The sequence below is a fragment of the Rhynchophorus ferrugineus genome, unplaced genomic scaffold (genome assembly GCF_030347505.1).
Source record: "Rhynchophorus ferrugineus isolate W39M unplaced genomic scaffold, kcgeb_rfMv2 rfM4, whole genome shotgun sequence".
Classification (NCBI taxonomy): domain Eukaryota; kingdom Metazoa; phylum Arthropoda; class Insecta; order Coleoptera; family Curculionidae; genus Rhynchophorus; species Rhynchophorus ferrugineus.
The window spans coordinates 60,866,090-60,886,948 of NW_027472583.1; the positions used below are offsets into that span (position 1 = coordinate 60,866,090).

The 20,859-nt window shown below is 36.1% G+C and overlaps 2 protein-coding genes and 1 long non-coding RNA gene across 3 annotated transcripts; all 3 read right to left on the reverse strand.

The window, feature by feature from the left end:
* Positions 1-12,079: 12,079 nt before the first annotated feature.
* LOC143195385 (uncharacterized) lies at positions 12,080-13,802 on the reverse strand. Its single transcript, XR_013005524.1, has 3 exons — positions 13,548-13,802; positions 12,268-13,454; positions 12,080-12,209 (listed from the first exon to the last, which is right to left on the reverse strand). It is a non-coding gene; the product is annotated as an uncharacterized LOC143195385 (long non-coding RNA).
* A 636-nt stretch (positions 13,803-14,438) lies between these two features.
* On the reverse strand, positions 14,439-18,599 carry Ras64B (ras-like protein 2). Its single transcript, XM_076401709.1, has 4 exons — positions 18,346-18,599; positions 18,072-18,159; positions 17,823-18,010; positions 14,439-16,704 (listed from the first exon to the last, which is right to left on the reverse strand). Exons 1-4 carry the CDS (start codon positions 18,448-18,450, stop codon positions 16,483-16,485), a joined length of 603 nt encoding a protein of 200 aa, XP_076257824.1. The 5' UTR covers positions 18,451-18,599; the 3' UTR covers positions 14,439-16,482.
* A 928-nt stretch (positions 18,600-19,527) lies between these two features.
* On the reverse strand, positions 19,528-20,841 carry Mat1 (CDK-activating kinase assembly factor). Its single transcript, XM_076401701.1, has 2 exons — positions 20,474-20,841; positions 19,528-20,413 (listed from the first exon to the last, which is right to left on the reverse strand). Exons 1-2 carry the CDS (start codon positions 20,595-20,597, stop codon positions 19,593-19,595), a joined length of 945 nt encoding a protein of 314 aa, XP_076257816.1. The 5' UTR covers positions 20,598-20,841; the 3' UTR covers positions 19,528-19,592.
* Positions 20,842-20,859: the final 18 nt, after the last annotated feature.

Consider the following 20,859-nt stretch of genomic DNA (forward strand, 5'->3'; position numbering starts at 1 on the left):
TACGACTATACCCCAGCAGGATTCAAACCCGCGGCTATCGCAACAGTAGGAAGACCGTCTTGTTAATCAAGCCGGCAATCTGTTCTTTAAAATTGGTTCTAATTTTCGTAATATTCAATCAGGTCATTATTTTACTATATTTGACCATTAACGGCCATTTATTAAATTAATCACTCAGTATCAAAGTAATCGCTCATCATGTCTTCGTCCCACCATAGAGAGAAAAAACTTATTACCAACGCACAGATTTACTTTCGTTAATTTTTATTTTCCAGCCTTATGACCAATAATTTATATTGTCACTTGCCTGTTGTAATTTTCGTGTGGCTTCTTCACTATTGTCTCCGACAGCTATAATCGCAGTATCATCAGCAAATGTAGCCATCGTAATATTCTCCATTTGTGGTATATCACAAGTGTAGATAAAGCATTGGCCCCAGTACACTTCCTTGTGGTACGCCTGCTTTAGCTTCTTTTATTGTAGAATGAGCTTCTTCTTGTTTAACTCTAAACATTCTGGCTGTAATGTACGATTCTAGTAGTTCGATGTGTTGTTTTGGTAACGTTTTCTGTAGTTTATGAACAAGGCCTTCATGCCAAACCTTATCGAAGGCTTGTGCTACATCTAAGAATATAGCTGGGAATACATTTTTACTTTCGTAGGCTTTTTCAATAACGTCTCTTATTCTGTGGACCTGGTCAATTGTTGAATGCTTGTTAATAAACCCAAACTGGTGTGCTGATATTAGGTGATTTCCCTCTACAATAAAAAAATAACTGAACGACAAAAACAATACGGTATCCAAACCAGTTGACACAAGATGCCGAAACAAGGGCACTCCGATAACGATAAACAAATAAATAAATGTTTTATCGGCCCACCGACTTGTCAGGGGTTTCATATAAAATTCGAAACCGAAGAAAGCGACATTTTAACGTCCCTAAGAGCTCCAGATAGCGATCGAATACGAACAAAAGCCCCATGAAAAACCGACTGATCGCCAAATCCTATTAACGGGGGGGAGGGGGCGCCGCCGCCACCGCCGCGCGAGCACAAGGCAAAAATGACGACACCGACCCACCACCGCCAGCGCCCCCGGCCGGGGGAGACTCTCATACATATAAACATGATAGCGGATCAGTTGTTAAGTTAAGCGCAAACCGCCACTTCAGACAAAAACCTTTTAGGAAATTGCGCTCGCCGAGAAACGATATGGATTCGTAACGACGCCAATTTATTCGGCAGGGGGCGCTGCCGTACGTGTTCGTGGCGGGACGGGAGTGCGCGAGCTCCCCCGCGGCGGGGGCGGCGGGCGGCGTGGAAATGGGCGGCGACGGAGAGTGGCGCGGTACAACCGATAGACCTGGTCGGACCGATGATTTCGCGAGATCGTGATCCACGTCTCGGGCCGGCGTGCTTGATGCCCGATGGAAAAAGCGACAGGCGAACTTTAGTTTATTTTTGTATGGCCCGTCCAGTAAAGCAGCCAATGCACGTCCCAAAATGTTTGATCTCAGTACCTTCAAGGAAGTGAATATGATATATTATTTTTAAAATTATTACTCTTAATGGTTCAATAATATGTCCAGTGGTCAATAAGCATTTTTATGATCATAATATATATTATATACTTTTTTATTAAATATATCTAATATTAAATATGCTTAGTACAATAACAGGTCAATTGAAAACTCCACGATACGTATATAAATTTGACAGCTGTCAGATCATTAGTTTGTGAATTATAGCATTTTGAGTGAAGCAACTTTTGATATTATGGGAAAAATTGATAAAAAGGAATTTCGCGTGTTGATAAAATATTGCTTTTTGAAGGGAAAAAATATAGTTGAAGCAAAAACTTGGCTTGATGCCGAGTTTCCAGACACTGCTCCAAGAAAGTCAAACATCAAGGATTGGTATGCTAGTTTACACGTGCTGAAATGAGCACCGAAGACGGTGAACGCAGTGGACACCCAAAAGAGGTTGTTACCAACGAAAACATTTTAAAAAATTCACAAAATGATTTTGAATGACCGTAAATTGATATTGAATGAAATAGTAGACACTCTAAAGATATCAACTGATCGTGTACATCATATCATTCATGAATATTTGGGTATGAGAAAGATCTGTGCAAAGTGGGTACCGCGTGAGCTCACTTTTGCAAGAACAAGGACGAGTTGATGATGTGATACGTGACAATGGATGAAACATGGCTTCATCATTTCACTCCAAGTCCAACCTACAGTCATCTGAGTGGACTGCACACGATGAACCCGCTCCAAAGCGTGGGAAAACGCAACAGTCGGCTGGCAAGTTTATGACGTCCGTATTTTGAGATACGCATGGAATAATTTTCATTGACTACCTTGAAAAAGAAAGGACCATCAACAGCGACTATTACATAGCGTTATTGGACCGTTTGATGGACGAAATCGTCGAAAAAGGGCCGCATTTGAAGAAAGTGCTGCTGCACGAAGACAATGCACCATGTCTCAAGTCAATGAAAACGATGGCAAAATGAATTGGGCTTCGAATTGCTTCCTCATCCACCGTGTTCTACAGATCTGACCCCCAGCGACTATATCCTGCTCTCAGATCTCAAAAGAATGCTGGTTGGGAAGAAATTGTTGTCGTATGAAGAGGTGATCGCCAAAACTGAAGCCTATTTTGAAGCAAACGACAAATCGTTCTACAAAAATGGTATCGAAATGTTGGAGGGTCGCTATAATCAGTTTATCACCCTTGAAGGAAATTGTGTTGAATAAAAAGAACTAATTTTGCCAAAAAAATGTGTTTTACTATGTTATGCCGGGGACTTCTCAATTGACTTGTTATATTGCTATTTACAAGCAAACTACCAAAAAAATTATAATATCACTACATAGTATAAAACAAAGTCGCCTTTTCTGTCCCTATATCCCTATGTGCGCTTAAATCTTTAAAACTACGCAAAGGATTTTGATGCGGTTTTTTTCAATAGATAAAGTGATTCAAGAGGAAGGTTTATATGTATAATACATGCATAATATACTAAGGCAACATTGCTAATTTTAGAGGTTTCTAACGTGATGTCGTAAATTAACCTATTTTTTTAGGCTTATTTAGCAATTAGCAAAAACGCTGCCTAACCCTACGAGTTAGATCAAATTAATGTACTACAGTATTGTACACCATAAAAAGGTCTACAAAAAAGTCCGCGATGGTATATGTTTATCTTTTAGGGATAACCCACATTAACCATTTTTATTGTTTACTTTTTACGTGAGAAAATGGCTTATTTACGAAGCTATTTTAAGCAATACGGCATTAATCCTTATCGAATTAAGTACCTTAAATACAGTGTGCAATTAATATAGATCAATATGGTTCCTTACAGCATGTAAATTAAACAAATATTTTCGGAGATATTACAAATTTAAAATTTGCGTTTAAAAATGTGTAATGTAATAAAAATTGTATGAATTTAGATATTCCAAAGATAGCAGGAAATCTTCATAGTAAGTATAGGGGAAGAGGAATTGTTTTACTCCAAATTTAATGCGTGCAGGCCAAGGGCAGTAATGAATGAACCAAAAATACTGGATCGATTTTAATCATGTTTTCATTGAGTGACATAGGCATATATATTTTATGCCCGTGCAAAGTCGGAGCGGGCCGCTATGTTTTTATATACAACGTTCATATTTTTTCTGTAGTGTATTTAATTTAGTATCAGCATTGCACCCGTGCGAAGCCGGGGCGGGTCGCTAGTAAATCTATATAAGCATAAATTGAGTACATTTTTGTTGAGGTCACGGCTAGGACGACAGAGTCAGACCTTTAAAAATCAGACGAATGAAACTAGTAGAACCTAAAATGGTAACTAAAAGTGCGCGACTGAAACAGTCGATAGTAAATAGTAACAAAATCAGCCGGGCTGGAAATAGCGACTGAAACAGTCGATAGTAAAAAGTAGTCAATTACTAAACAGTCGATAGTCAATTTCAGTGGATTCTACCTCTCGCTTGCTTGTAAATATTCTCCAGAAATAGCCTCTCCTGACCGGGAGAAGAATAATGTGACGTGAACGATTATAATCGCCGTCCATCGTCCCCGGTTTCGGAACGATGTATTTTTCCATATTCCAGCGCGCACTCCCGTTAACGAACGTTAAACAGACGCAGATCTAAGCCAATTACGAGCCGTCCGGCCAATCGGCCGAGCCGTATCATCGCCCGACACGGCATCCGTTTGATATTAAATAATTATTCATCCCTGTCCCGGAGGAAAACTACATATCGAGGGAAACCGGACTGATTACCGCCGTACCGGTTCGTTAATTGGATCGCGCCCTGTTCCTCCGTTGCCGATTTGAATTTTAATTGCGGCTTCGGCCGGACCGGCTCCGTACGCGATTGGTTCCTTCGGCGCGGCGAAGAGGGGGACCGGAGCGGTCGGTTATTTATCCACCGTCGGATCTTATGATGCCCGTTCCGGCTATTATTTATCCCCCGTTCTGTTTCGTCCGTCATCAGATACGATTAGAGGGTTCGTTACGCCCTCTAAGGAATAGTCGTGATGACTGTGATAAACATTCACAAAAATATTTTTTTATTATGTAATTATTACATTGTTACTAGTCGTTTCCGACTATCCTACAACATGTCTTTATGCTAACTTAAATCTAGGTATATAACAAGGAGGACCCATCGGCCCTATCTCAGTCTCTGGCGAAATAATGTTTATACATGTCACTGCTGAATTGTTTATTATCTGCACCTCACTACACAACACTACACAAGATCTGATGGTTTGATTCTTTTGAGTCTGCGTCCTGTTCTGGTGGTATCCAAAAGTTGCAATACTTCAATATTCTCATGAAATTGGAGTCTTTCATCATGCCCCCTTGCAGTTATCTTGACTGACTGTGGGTATCTGAAGGTCTCGATGTAGGTAGTTAGCCCTGTAGTATTTGGGTGCGCCCACAATACTTCTCAGGACTTTGTTCCGAATATTTTGTATTTTGCTTATGTTACGCTTTGCAGAACATCCCCATAATTGAACTCTGTCCATATAGGTTTCAGATTTTATTCCAATTAGCCAATACATTTTCCTATATTTCAATTCCAGTTCTTTTCTTTTCTTCTTGTACTGCTGCTTGTACGGTCTGTTCATAGGTGAACTGCACACGTAAAGATTTACATTCATTAATTCTTATTTTCCAAGCTTGTGGCCAATTATTTATAATTCGTGAAGCTTCTTCACTATTGTCTCCTACAGCTATAATCGCAGTATCATCAGCAAATGTAGCCATCGTAAAGTGTAGAATAGATAAAGCATTGGCCCCAGTACACTTCCTTGTGGTACACCTGCTTCAGCTTCTTTTATTGTAGAGTAAGCTTCTTATTGTTTGACTCTAAACATTCTGGTTGTAATGTACCATTTGAATAGTTCGGTGTGTTGTTTTGGTAACATTTTCTGTAGTTTATGAACAAGGCCTTCATGCCAAACCTTATCGAAGGCTTGTGGTACATCTAAGAATAAAGCTAAGAATACTTTTTTACTTTCGTAGGCACAAAAATATTGATTTCCAACTAGTGATCGCCCTGTGATCAAAGTACCACCACAATTTATTAAGTTAATCATATTTCTTATTCATGATTATTTTCAGAACTGCAACTACTTCAGAGCATCAAATATAAGTACAGTCTATCCAAAGTTTTTTTGTACATACGTCATCAAGATGTTTGATGTGTTGCCTGTCGCAATCTGAAAATTCGTTTTAAAATTAGACAATATCTTCTTTCTCATTTTATTCTAGTTAAAAAGAGACACAATGCTGTCTGATAAGTTCCAACGTGTAACCGAACTAGCCTGTCAAAGTCTTCCGGTTGTCAAACGTATGCAAATTTCTTCAAAACAATCATGATAAGAGGTTATAAACCGGCAACCGTTATTTTAATACGACTTGCTTTATTTGATAAATTTAGAATCTCTTCTTATTATTACTCTGATGAAAAATGCCGATGTCTGACAGAACACGTTGGGTCTCTAGTTAGTTCGAATAGGAAAGAGATAATGGAGCCCCTCTCTTACCAGTAAAATTCGTTAGACAAGTAAGCATTTTTACTGTTAAATATTAATTTACTGTGATTTTTATTGAAAATATTTTCTAGTATGTCGCAGCTGTACTGAATATTAGTGTGGACACGGTCACTGATATATCTAAAAAAAATTAAAAGCCCGATCTTGAATTCACCCAGAAAAAACCGTCCTCAGACAAATCAAGATCTGCTTGATGTTAACTCTATCAGAGATAAAATATATGTAATGTATAAAAACAGTGTGTACTTTTTTCAATATAAACATAATTTAATACAATTACTTCGAAGAAAACTGTTGGTCTGAAAAGTATCGAAGAGATCAAATGGAATTCCCAGATATTGCTCTTAAAAGAAACAGGAATGGTTAATAACACCTTCGGTTTGAACAAACTCGATAAGACAATCAAGAATTGTGAACAAATGTTATATAGATTGGAAATTAACAGTTTACTTATTCTCTTGAATGAAACCGAACCGTCGGTCGAAGTGGAGATCTAGGTACGTGACGTTATCCAGCCATGGTATTGCGGTGTCGATCTTAAGTTGCGAGACGCGCCGTGCATAACGCTTCTTATGGAAAATGATGGCTTGGGTTTTCAGGGGGTTGATTTGCAACCGCCAGAATTTGAGTTGTAACTTCGAATCTGGTGGCCGTGAAGAAGCAGTATCGTCAGCGTAAAACGCGACATCAATGTGCTCTTTTCTCGGCAGATCTGAAATAAAAGTCTTCTCGGAGGCCGCATTTTTGCACGCATTTTGCGATCAAAACCGTCGTGCCAGACCTTGTCAAAGTCTTCGTTTAGATCCTATTAAGTGATTTGAGAAAATATCACTCTTCTTTTAGCCCAGTGAATGTAATTTTTTTTTAAATATAGGTGATGCAGCTGAGGCTTTTTGAGCTCTCTCGTTGCTTTCCATAATGAATAATTTGTAGTCTCGGTTGGTGTCAGATTTTTCTAGTATTCTTGAAATCCTCGGTTTCGGAAAGGCGAAATACTTTATCGTACCTTCGATTAACATATTTGAACGGCGACGAGCACGTAACAAATGGGTTCCTTCTCGAACGGTCCATCGCGCCTTGTATGTGAGACACGTGAAAAATTCCTCCGACCCCCGACATGAGCCAATCTCCTCGCCCGGACCAATTAAAGCGACAAATAACGAAAGTTTGAAGAGGGAGAAACGAGCCCGCAAGAGAGGCGGAGAACGGCCGGAGAGCGAGAAGCGCTACCCCCCGGGAAGGGGCGGAGGGGGGGCGCGCTGCATCCGGGACCCATTACTTTTAACGAGGCTCGCTAATGAAACAATCCAAGAGGACAATTAGGTAAAACGACACATCGGGGGCGGATCCCGGACCCCCCGAGCTCGTATTTCAGCGGCGTTTCCGTATTTTTCCTCGTCGAGCACCTCCGGAAGGACTAACGACTTCTTCTGGTCGGCATTTATTATTATCATTATTATCGTCTTTATTCCGCGTTAACCGTCACCAGGAAAATTAAGCGGCGGTCCTCGGTGACGCAATCTCTTACGTCCCGGCATTTCTGGGCATGATTAAAGTTTTTTTTTTTCGGGAACGGTGGTCGTTCGTTTTGGAGACGATTAAAAGATTGCTGAATTGTATACAATCAAAAATGATCGGTCAAGAGGTCGTCCGGTTGACAAATGTATGCAAAATTCCTCAAATAGTGATAAGAGATTTATTATTCTGATTGAAAATGCCGAAGCCATTTAGCCGGCTTGGTTGACACACTGGTGAAGGCGGCAGGATGGTCCACCTACTCTAGCGATAGACGCGGGTTCGAATCATGCTGGGGCATGATCCCGAATTTATGTCTGTGATTGTTTAATATTTCTGATTGTCCTAGGCAAGAGTGCAAAATTCGACAAGGAACGTGATCCCAATCACGCCAGTAACCAGGCTGGGTAAGACCGGATATTTTCTGGGATGATTTCTAAGTTGGTCACTCGCCAGTCGGTAGGCTTAATGCCGAGGACCGTGGCTCAAAGCCCACGTTAAACTACGACCTACGTCCAGTCCAGATAAACCCCTAGTTGGTAAAAGGAGACTTTAAAATATATTTTAAAAAAAGAAACGAAGTAATTCGAGTTAAAAGAGCCCCTTCTTGCTAGTAAAATGCGTTAGAGATGTAAGTAACCATACTGTGAAATACTAACTTACTATAAGTAGTGTTGTATTTATTAAATACACGTTTAGACTATTGCAGCTACACTGAATCTTAATATGGACACAGTGTAGGGATGGCGGCCGCCGAGAAAAATATCGATATTTTATAAAATGTCAATATATCGATTTTGATACAGTGATGTTTTTTGCAACAACTAGAAAATATATCGATATTTCACAAAAGATATATCGATATTTTTAAGAAAAAATATCGAAATATCGGCCAATAATATAGATATTTTTATAGTATATAGATATTTAAATATAGTCACTGAAATATCCCAAAAAATGCAAAATAATATAATGGATTAACGGAAAAGAAACCGTCCTCATCCCAGATCAAATATATAAAATATATAAAACCTGTGACTAGTTTTTTCAGTATAAACAAAATTTAATACAATTATTTCAGAAAAAACTGTTAGTCTAGGAAGTATCTATACAAAACTTAGAGATACGAAGCCCCTGAAGAGATGCAGAACATCTCTTCGTACACTATTGGGTAATATAGGACCCAAATGGTGTAAGGATAACCGACAAAGAAGTCTAATGGAACTTCCAGACGTTGCATTTAAAAGAATACAATTTCTAAAGTAGGTAGTATTTAGTATTATTATTATTATTTCATTATTTCGTATATAGTATTTATATGAGACAGAGATATTTCAGAATGGGAAATTCAGTCACGCATGGCAAGATGATAATAAAATAGTGTTATAAGACAACAAAAGTTGATGGAGAAGGTATACATTGGAATAAAAATGGATTAGGTTTTGTTAGTCATAATATTTATTAATAATTCATTGCAGACATATTGCTTTGCATGATGGAAACAGCATGAATTATTTTATAACAGGTCAATTGAAATGACCCCAACCTACCATAGTAAAACATATTTTATTGGCAAAATTAATTGATATTAGCTTTAACAAATAGCTTTATGTAATACACCTATCTAAACAGTTGAAAACTTTATGAACTAATGAATTAAACTATATACAACAACAAGGTACAACGTGGTTTATCTCTAGACTTACACTTCTGTATATCTCTGACAACTACATAACTCTAAAGTCCCTAGAAACTAGTAACATTTCATTATTGTACTTAACACAGATTCCTTATTTTAACTAAAGAAAATACATTTATTTTAACACATAATTACCTTCAAGGATGATACACTGATTATAGCGACCCTCCAACTTTTCGATACCATTTTTGTAGTACGATTTGTCCTTTGCTTCAAAATAGGCCTCATTTTCGTCGATAGCCTCTTCATTCGAAAAACATTTCTTCCCAGCGAGCATTCTTTTGAGATCTGATAACAGGCAATAATCGCTGGGAACTAAATCTGGAGAATACGGTGGATGAGGAAGCAATTTGAAGCCCAATTCATGGATTTTTGCCATCATCTTCACTGACTTGTAACACGGTTCATTGTCCTAGTGAAGCAGCACTTTCTTTTTCTTCAAATGCGTCCGTTTCTTGGCCATTTTGTCCTTCGAACCGTCCAAAAACGCTGTCATAGTCGCTGTTGATGGTCCTTCCTTTTTCAAGGTAGTCAATGAAAATTATTCCATGCGCATCCCAACATACAGACGCCATAATCTTGCTAGCTGACTGTTGCGTTTTTGTTGCGAGCGGGCTCATTGTCACATATCGACGCAAAAACTCGAGTTTATTATGCTTGATAATCTTCAAACACTGATCCGAATTATCAACTCGTTATTTTTGGTCAAAAGTGAGATCGCGCTTCACCCATTTTGCACAGAGCTTTCTCATACCCAAATATTCGTGAATGATATGATGTACACGTTCAGTTGATATCTTTAGAGTGTCTGCTATTTCATTCAGTTTCAATTTACGGTCATTTAAAATCATGTGGATTTTTTTAATGTTTTCGTCGGTAACAACCTCTTTTGGGCGTCCACTGCGTTCACCGACTTCGGTGCTCATTTCACCATGTCTAAACTTAGCATACCAATCCTTGATAGTTGACTTTCCTGGAGCAGTGTCTGGAAACTCGGCATCAAGCCAAGTTTTTGCTTCAACTATATTTTTTCCCTTCAAAAAGCAATATTTTATCAACACGCGAAATTCCTTTTTATCCATTTTTTTCACAATAAGAAAAGTTGCTTCACTTAAAATGCTATAATTCACAAACCAATAATCCGACAGCTGTCAAATTTATATACGCATCTTTTGAGAGTTAGGGCTAACTAAAAAACATATCGATTTAATTCTAGTAGCGCCATCTATGTGTCAGGCTGGGCACTTTTCAATTGACCTGCTATAATAAAACACAACCTTAACTTACAAACTGTTATGATTGTACAATTAATTGCAATTTAAATTTCATTGCAGTTTCAATTGCAAGTTCCTTCGATAATCGAATATATAATATAATATAGATATATTAAGTACTAAGATGTATTACAATCTTAAAGTAAATTATATTTGATAATATTATTATTTTTGTTTAATTATCTTATTTAGATTAAAATTTTGTTATATGTCAAGGGCAAAATAAACTAAAACTTGGAATTGATGCGGCAACATTGTGGCGTGTTGACATCATAAGTTTAGTTCATGACGTGAGTTCACTGTTTTTTTGAACCTGTTATATTTTTAAGGGGTTAAGATTTGAAAATAACAGAAAAATCGCTTTTTTTCAAATTTCTAGACAATAATATCCGCTTAAAATAATACGGGACACAAAGTAACTATCACGGTTACACGACTCGCCCTTCCGACTAACAACCGGGTACCCGTCCCCCTCCCCCAATCGGCCAACGAACGAACCCGCCCGCCACCATCTCGACCGCCGCGATTACATCCCCTTACAGCTCTCGGTCATCATTGTTATTCCGTCGGGGTTGGCGTTCGAGTGGCGTTTTCCGCGCCACTACACCCCGCCCGCTGATTGGGCCCCCACGGCCGCAGGGGCCGCAATTACCAATCACCGAGCGACGGCGAAGACGCCGAAAACGGGGCCCGAGACTCCCCCGCGGGCGACGGCGGCTCCCCGCTGCCCGTCCGCCCCGCCGTTCTCGCCGGCTCGCTTCCAATTTCGTTCCATCGAATTAGGGAAATTTGCCGTTCGCCGATCCCCCGGTTAGATTCCGATGATGCCATTAATGCCGGACGAGAGCGGAATATTTATGACTCGTGATGGAAAGGACGGCGAGGGAGTGGAGGTTGGAGGAGAGGTTAAGGTGGAAGTGAAACTTTCCAGGTTTAGATGAAAATCCGCCCTGGGTCAATAACAATCAAATAAAATGTATAAAAATGAAAAAAATATATTCCTACTGTATTTTAAACATTTAATTATAAAATATGGTGGATGCGCCAAATCATACCTGTTATGGTGGGTACAGACCTGGGCATTCGGGGCGAATTTCGTGGGAAAATTGAAAATGCGCATGAGCAGAACTGAATTCAGAGAAGATTCGTGATGAACAGGTTTCAAAATTGGTTCAAAGTCGTAGTGCGCATGCACTTTGCTTAGTTCCAGTGTTCGCCACAATTATTGTCAGCGCTCGACGACGACCAGAACGCAGTTCCAGGAGCCGCGGATCTGGCCAACAAATTTGAACAAACGTGGGAAAAATTGGCGGGATTATGAATGACATATGTCTTGGTTTCGATAAAATAACCCTGTTTTCCTTGTAATTTAATTATTACTATAAAGATGTCTTTGAATGATACATATGTGTCATAATATGGAAAAGTATTTCACAACTGGTGAGAGAAAACATTTTTAATAATAACATTATTAACATAATCACAACATTGAAAATATTTAAAAAATTTGCCAACTAATTTTATTTAATTCATAGAACAATGCAAAATAACCACCCATTAAATGCACTATACTCAAAAGTCGCTTCTTAGCTGCTTTCCAAAAAAACATGGTAGTATTTTCTGGATCTTCGACCTAAAATATAAAGTAAAACTCATTAAACACAGTAGTTTTACAGAAAAGAGTCACATACCTGTTATTCTTTACACAGCACATATATCACTAGTTTCAACGTGTTACTCCTTCATTTTTTCCAAGATATATCTCAAATATGCTTGTTAGCAAATTTATTTTTTAGTTTATAATTTGGAAAAATACTAACACAATATCCTCTTATAAGGACTGTGGCTCTTCTATCCAAATCATCTTGCACTTGTCAGCTTTTATTTTTTCATACTACTTAGCCATTGTGTCTGAAATAATTTAAACCCAGTTAACGAATATTTCACCTTCAAAATAGTAATACGGCCATACTTACAATAATTTGATACTGATAATAAAGCGCTTAGACGATACATATACCATCATTGCGTCATTTTACCATTGTGAAAAGTATAGTTATAAACAGAAAAATACAGGGTTCCGAACCAAACGATGAAAACCGTCAAATGATTTTTGCAGACCGAAACTTTCCGAGAAGAACCGAACGCCCCACGAATTGATTTCGTTCACCGCGAACGGACAGATTTTCGCAGAATCCATGCCGAATCTCCGCGCAGGTTCTCGCGCAGACCCCAAACTTTCGCTTCGTTCAACTTTGTACTCACCATTAGAACTCACAAAACGCAAGTAAAATAATACCCAGAGAAAAACACACGACAGATTCGAAAGAACTAAACCACATTTGGATCTTTGTCAAGTTAAAATGCAAATGAACGTCCCGGAATTTAAAATTTACGCTCTTTTGCTCAATAACAATAAAACAATATATATTAAAATTAAATAATGTTAAAAAATATTGCTATTCTATTTTAAACATTTCACTATTTCATTATTATCAACTATGGCGAATATCAATAAATAGTACAAGAAATTGAAGCTTTCAAAACTGGAAATTATCTCCATTATGTATCAAATCACAAACACATTGGATCTTTGTAAGGCAAAAGAAATTTTCAGTCAAATTCAAAATCTTCAGATAATCAATATTTCCTAAAATATATTGAAATACTAATAACATAAATTACTGTTTTTAATTACCTTTTGTTTCATAACATTTCAACAAACATAGTCGACGTACCGTTGCAGTTTGGTAACAAACCAAAGCAAGGTTTGAAGATCTCAGTTTCACTAAACTCAGTTAAGCGATAAGGTTCATAAAACTCGACATAGCCTCCGCCATTACGTCAACATAAAAGCTCAACAAAGTGTTCAAAAGTTCTGAAAATACATTAAAGCAAATAAAACTATTTCATTTTATTGCTAACTATTATAATATTATTATATTTATAGCTAATTATTTTATTTACTAACCTATGAATTATTGTGGCTCTAAAATTAATTGTAGTTTTAAGTTCTTCGATAATAAATGCATATGATGTACTATAATGTTAAAATAAATTATATTTAATAGAATATGTGTTCAATTATTTTATTTATATTAAAATCTTTTTATATGTCAGAGCCTAAATGAGACTCAGAGTATCTGCGGCAACATTGCGACGTTTCCCATGTCATTGCTATTTCGAATTGACTATATATTTACTAAAAAAATACAATTACAATATTTTTAAAATAAAAAAAAATTAACGGCACTTTGTATTAAATTATTTTTCGCCATTATTTTTTCAACCATAATATAATCACATTGAGTTATAATCACTTTATCATGTAATGTTTTAAAACTTGACATATTTGCAAATATATGAGTAAAGATATCGGAGCAAAAAATACAGATATATTAATTTGTCAGACATACATAATATTTAATCCAACCGAATTCTTTTAATCTTTAGATTATAGAAAATAATTTGTTATAACGTGCTTTTCTCTAAACCTTGTTGAAGTTGAAATTTTCCATAGGCTACTTTTCGAGTTTTAAAGACATAAACAAAAGTTTAAACTGAATTTGCATATATACAAAAGAAATAAATTTTAAAAAGGTTAAATTGAAATGGAAATTAAATTTCTTGCAAAAATGACAGTTGACTTAGCTGTTACCATGGCAACATAATTATGACAAACTATAAATAAAACGTCGAACATTTCCATTCCGTCACAAAACACGAATAAGAATGTTATAATAACACTCCTTTGATAAAATACAATGTTGTATACTAATTTCAAGTGAACCTATTAATTACTTCTCGTGTTTTGGGGCATCTGGAATTTTTACGTATAGAGAAAATAAAATGAAACTAAAAATTTATATACATTAAACATTTATTTCGTTATTAGATAATGTTACATTAGTATCAAATAATAAACTTTCGAACACAATATACATATAAATAAAACTATTTTGCTGTAAAAGTCCTCGTTTACCTACCAAAAATAGCACCAGATTATTTTTTCTGATTTATTGTACTACAATAAAAACTCACTCTATCGAAAATGGGCAAATTGAGACGCGAAACTCAACGGGAGGCGATACAACGTTACAACTTCTTCACGTACCCACCGCAACACCAACATCGAAATTACAACCATCATGCCACGGTAACGATTCAGAAATGAAAATCAAAGACACAGCAACAACGGAGACTTTAAAGCTTTCAGCGTAGGTTAGCAAATGAGGTATAGGGTGACGCGACACAGCTTGAATACTGCTTCTTAGAACAAGTTTAAAGTTTCGGTCAGAGCAGCTTGAAAACATCAAGACAAGACAATCCGGACTCGACATCTCTTGACTTTTATTCAAACAAAAAATGTACACCGGCAATCGATAATGAGTTACATCCGGAACTATAAAAAAGGGTTTCCATAAATATCTGCTTTTAATTAAAGAGTTGTCGTTAATAGAAAATGTAAATTGGAAATTCAAGAATATAGTTTCAACAACACGGAAACCCACCAAGTCAATCTATAATTCTTGAGACTTGAATCTTTTTGACTGTCTTGTAGGGATTATCTCAAACAAGTGACAGTCGCGCCACCCTGGTTAAAAAAAACGGACTGACGTTGTGCCTCGAATTTTTTTCAAAAAGCAACAATCTTATTGTCGAAAGTTTGACGTGAAAACACAACGGAAGGGACAGGGCCACCCTGATTCCGAAACGACAATAATTCAGCTAAGGTAACAATTAGTAAGGTTTTAAAAAATATATTAGACATTTAGCACAAATCAACAACCGCGTATATATATACGTTTCTCCCAATATATCAACAAGGTAAACTAAAAAAATTGTACAAGTATTGATGTATTTTTTGGCAGTGTTCTGAGAGAAAATAAACCTGTTAAAGAGTCAATCAACCGTGTCGTAATATCAGGCGGGTGAAGAAATAATAAAAACCGGCGTTGAAGCCCATTAAAAGACTAATATCGCTATTTACAAAACCAAACCTGTTCAAATCATTGTACAATGTAACGTAAAGCAAGTCGATTAGAATTTAAGCTAAGTTCACACTAGAAAAATATCGTCAATATAAAAATAACCTTATTGGTGTTAATATAATTATTCGCTTATAATTATTCACTCTATTGTTGACATCGTAAGGTTTCGTTTCCCGTTCTGGATCAAGCAAGTAAATGGCGTCGAGCTCAAGATCAATCGCCTTGATCCAGAAAGACAAACGAAATAACTGGGATTCAAACAATTACACCGGGTATCACAAATACACTTTGTAGAAATATATATGTATATATATACTTTTTTCATATAAGGTTCTCCAAATCAAGAATAAAGCTAGTAAAGTATTTCAAATTTAATGTGGTTCATTGGAAGGCGGATAGAGTTTGTGGAAAACTTTCTCCACCTTCAGTTAATAAGCATACGATCAATTTGTTGCAATATTCATCGGGTTTTCATAAAAACACAGCATTGAGAGCAAAGTCAGACTTACATAGTTTAAGAAACGTGATCACTAAAAATAAAACAGCAACAATGTGTATTTCATTACAAAAAAGTGTAAGGATATTTAAAGTTTCCTTTTGCCACAGCAACATATATAAATGTGTTAAAAGTTAGATATTTTTACTGATCACATCTCTGGAAAGAAACAATATTGCACGTTTTAAAAACATTTATCATATAAACAACGGATATGTTGAGAAGCCTGTTCATTTCCCAGGTACCGAAAATGACGAGTTCAACGTTTAGCTTGTTTTATGATATGTGATTAAGGTATAGAAGAAAAAAACATGGATACACGCTTATATACCTTACCATACTTCTTTTTCCATACCAAACCACGTGATGTGTAGCTGACTATTTTTTTCAGACGTCTCGGCGAGAGAAAAAAAAGTTTATTATATTATACAACACTTCTTTTTATCTCTCTTCATGTAACTGGGTTTTAGAGGTGGCCGCTCCGACATCTGGAACTTGCGAACTACACGAACCAACTCGTAGAAAGTATTATCTACGTTCATGCGCAACTTGGCGCTGCACTCTATGTACGGTATCTTGAGGTTGCGAGCTAACTGTTGGGCTTCCTCTTGCCAAACCACTCTCTGGTGATCTAAATCCACCTTTAATTAAAAAAAACAACTTCAAAATGTATATTTTAACACTCCTAGCAGTTAAATACAAATTCGTGGTTACCTTTAAAGATGTGCCTCGGATGGATTTTTTTTTAACATATATTCATTATATAGTAAGTAAAACAATTTATGGCTAGCACATTGATCACAAATAGAAATTAATCTCATTCATTAAGTCATAATAAAGTAAGTTTGGTGATTACAATACTTACATGACAAATATTTAATAGAACATTTAACCACAAAGAAAGAAGAAGAAAGTTTAGAAAACACTTTTCCAATATCCTTTATCCATTTATGTTCGCTCATAAAAAATAAAAACCGTAAATTTATTTAAAGTATCATACAAAATTATAAAACTGGTCAAAAACTCAAGTCGTATTTATTACTCTATAAATAATGAAAGTCCCATCTGACACCTACTTGACTTTTCCGACAATCTTGCCGAAATGCGATAATCATGAAATGGTTTTGATAGATTCACTTCTAGTTAAATTAATGTATACTAGAGATTAATGCAAGGAAGAACTAATCTGATTGGACATACATATTGAAATAGATGCGATGGAAAATTTGACGGACGCTTAAAATTAAAATCTTACAGCAAAATTGGACGTGTAAATTCTTCAGATAAACAAACGTACTTTTAAAAGAGGCCTTGTAAAACGATATAAACAAAATAACTGACAAGACTAGAGCCTTACGTCAGTTACTAAAATAATATTGTGGATTGACTTATCAATTTAATGAATTACTTTTACATTTTCGGTAGGTATTATCTTTAAAATAAAGCTATAAAATGTACGCATCTACGTATGTTTATAACCTAAAAATATTATAATTCATAAAAGTTATTTCAGGCTATTATTTCACATATGTAAACATGCCAACTTTGATCTATAAAAATCCAATTTGAAGGTTACTTTACTATCATTAAATATAAAAATAATATCATAATATCTAAATCAACAAGCAATGAAACATTTCATGGTAAATATTGGCCTAGTTTTAAAGTGAGTAATACATCCTGAAGGCAATTCGCTTTTCCCATAAGCACGACCGCGTACTTGTGGTTATCTGTTCTTGTAATTGCAACTATTACTCACCTTGTTTCCTACCATAAGCATAGGAAACTCGTCCCTATCCTTCACTCTAAGTATTTGTCGATGGAACTTGTAAATTTCATCGAAACTCGACCTCTCTGTAACTGAAAATACGAGAAGGAATCCTTCACCTGACCTCATATATTGTTCCCTCATCGCGCTGAACTCTTCCTGTCCTGCAGTATCCAGAACTAAAACAAATTTATGGTTAATATTCAATGAATAAATGAATATATGCAAAGTGTAACTTACTATCTAATTTTGCGGGTATATGATCGATAACACATTGTTTTGTATAGGAGTCTTCAATTGTAGGGTCGTAATCTGTTACAAAATAACTCTAAAATAAACAAATGGTTATTAAAGAAACAGATTGCAAATATTAAAAGTGTAGGCTTAGTACAAGGTTAAGCTGATTTCCTTATAAAGGAATACGCGTTATATAAAACCTGTACAGCCGAGACAAGTGGCGTTCTTATAAAATAAAATCGTACTTAAAATAATTGGATAATTCAATTTAATATACCTGAATAAACTGTAAAGTTATCGCAGATTTACCAACACCTCCTCCGCCAACTATAACTAACTTGTAGGTCTGATGACTCGGAGCTTTATCATTTGACTTGGACATTTTCTGAACTACTTAGTTTGTAAAAATATACCAGTCACTCAATGAATAAAATAAAACCCGAAAAAAACCTATACACTCCAAAGAACCAAATTCGATACACCTACACTTTAATAAACATGACAAACGTCAAAGACCTGATGATTCCCACCAGAACAAATCTAGGGAATTTGACGTTGATATTGGTGACAGTGTGTAGGCGCGGCAATTTAAAAGATACCCTGATTTTAAAGTTCAGCGCGCGCTTATAGACATCCTGCAGATCATATTTTTATAATCATACATTCGGATTGCTGGTTTTAACACCTACATACGTTGGAAATATGTATACGTATGTGCTTTAGGTAACTTTAAATAAAATCATTACTATATATTCGTTCGTGCCGCACTGAATTTTCAGTCAGGCTATATACAGTAACAGTTCTTCGTCATATATTAAAATTTACCCGTAGACACTTAGTAAAGTTGAAATATGTTTCGACGAACCGGAGAGTATTTTGCCTCTTTTTAACTAACGTAAAATGAAAAGTAAAAATCCGCTTCCAGATTAAAACAAATTCTACATATTTACAAATTGCATGTGGCAGTATACTCGAAGTCATCTATGACGTACACTGGCTGTTTTATTGACCAAATATGTTTACAATATATCGAGATGACGCGGTTACAAAAGCGTGATGCCGCGTGCGTTTGCTTGACGTTTCGCCTGACCACCTGAAATTGCAATGTTTAGTATTATTTTTAGACGAATAAATATAAAACAGTCGCTGTTGGAATTGAAAAATAAAATTAGTTCTTTAGAACTCATCTATCCTATATTGATTTTGTAATGTCGACATTTTTGTCAAATTTTGTTTTTAATAATTCAAAGATTACAATGGATGACGGATTATTAACAAATCTAGTACACTAGAACACTAAAAGTATAGGGACCTGTACTTTAAAAAGTGGTGAAAATAATTATAAGAAATCAGTAATATATGTCAAAAAAAAAAGTGTACGCTGTATGCGTACAGGTGCGCGCCAACTTTGATGGAATGAAAATATGTTGGCGCCTTTTATTTGAAATCTATTAAAAAATGTAATTCGATATTTTATTTTTTAAGCATACAAGAGGTAAGATTTAGTTTAAATTTATTTTATGGTTAATACTGAGATCTTTTAGTATGATATAAGCCCATCATAGCTTCCTGTAAGGCTCTCATACAAGCTATGGTGGTTTTAAATCCTCCGGCCCTTTCCTGTTCTGTCTCCGCTCGAACATGACTCATAAACCCTTTGGTGGTTATGTCCTTATCTAGTGGAGGCTGAGGGCCGTCGGGATCTACGATAATAGGAACGTATTCGTACAGCGGTCCGTCATCAGTCGGAACTGGTAGGAAGGTTGTGTGCGTTTTTCTTCCAAACTCTATGCCCGTTGAGAATTTAGTAACCTTAGAAGGTGGTTTCTTAGCTTCTTCTTCCTGTTCTTCTTTGGCCTGTTGAGCGAAGGTGTTGACGATATTTTTAGCGTCAGTATTTGAAAACATCAGTTCATCTATTAAAGCCTCCTTTCTCTGTATCCTCTTTTTCTTCGCCTCGGTCTCCTCCAACAATATCTCCTGTTTCCTAGCTTCATTGATATGCTTCTCTAATTCGAGGAGTTCCTCGAGTTCATACTCATCTCTCCCCAGCCTACCTTTATTTTTTTGAATTTGTTCCCTATTTTCTTTTTTGTACTGTTCAATTTTCTTATTAGTATTAACTACATCTATATTATTGGTTAAATTATAAACAATAGTTTCCACTTCTTCTAAATAATTATTGTATTCGGCTAAGGTCGCAAAATCCTCTTCTTTTTTATTGTAATCTCTTAAGACCCTTTTGCGTATATCAACTTCTTTTTCGACTGTGGCATCTTCGAATAACTGTACGCGAAAATTATTCCTACGCAGAGGAATCTTGCAGTCAGGACAATTTCCGGAACCTGCAATTATTAGTTTCTATTAACCTTTCGAAAATTATCAGTCAAAAATTATGGACCAACCTTTAAGGAACAGTAAATCCACGCAACTCTCGCATAGCCCGTGGCCGCAAACATTCACCATCATTTTTAATGACGGATTCTGAAATTTCGTTGTTCTGCATCGTGGGCAAGCAAAATCGTCCATCCTAATTTTAATTAAATCGGATCCGAAATTATATATCCCAAAAATTGTCGAAAAATTCAACACTACCACCCACCCTAACCTCACATATCGGTAATGTTTATATCACTATTGTTTTCAACCTCACTTGGCTGTGATACTTACTAGAAGTTATATTTTTCACATATTTTAGATATACTCTAATTATAAAACAACAGATTACGCAAAGAAATTATGTAGATAAATTATTTATCAAATCCTTTTATATATGACCACAAAAAAAATT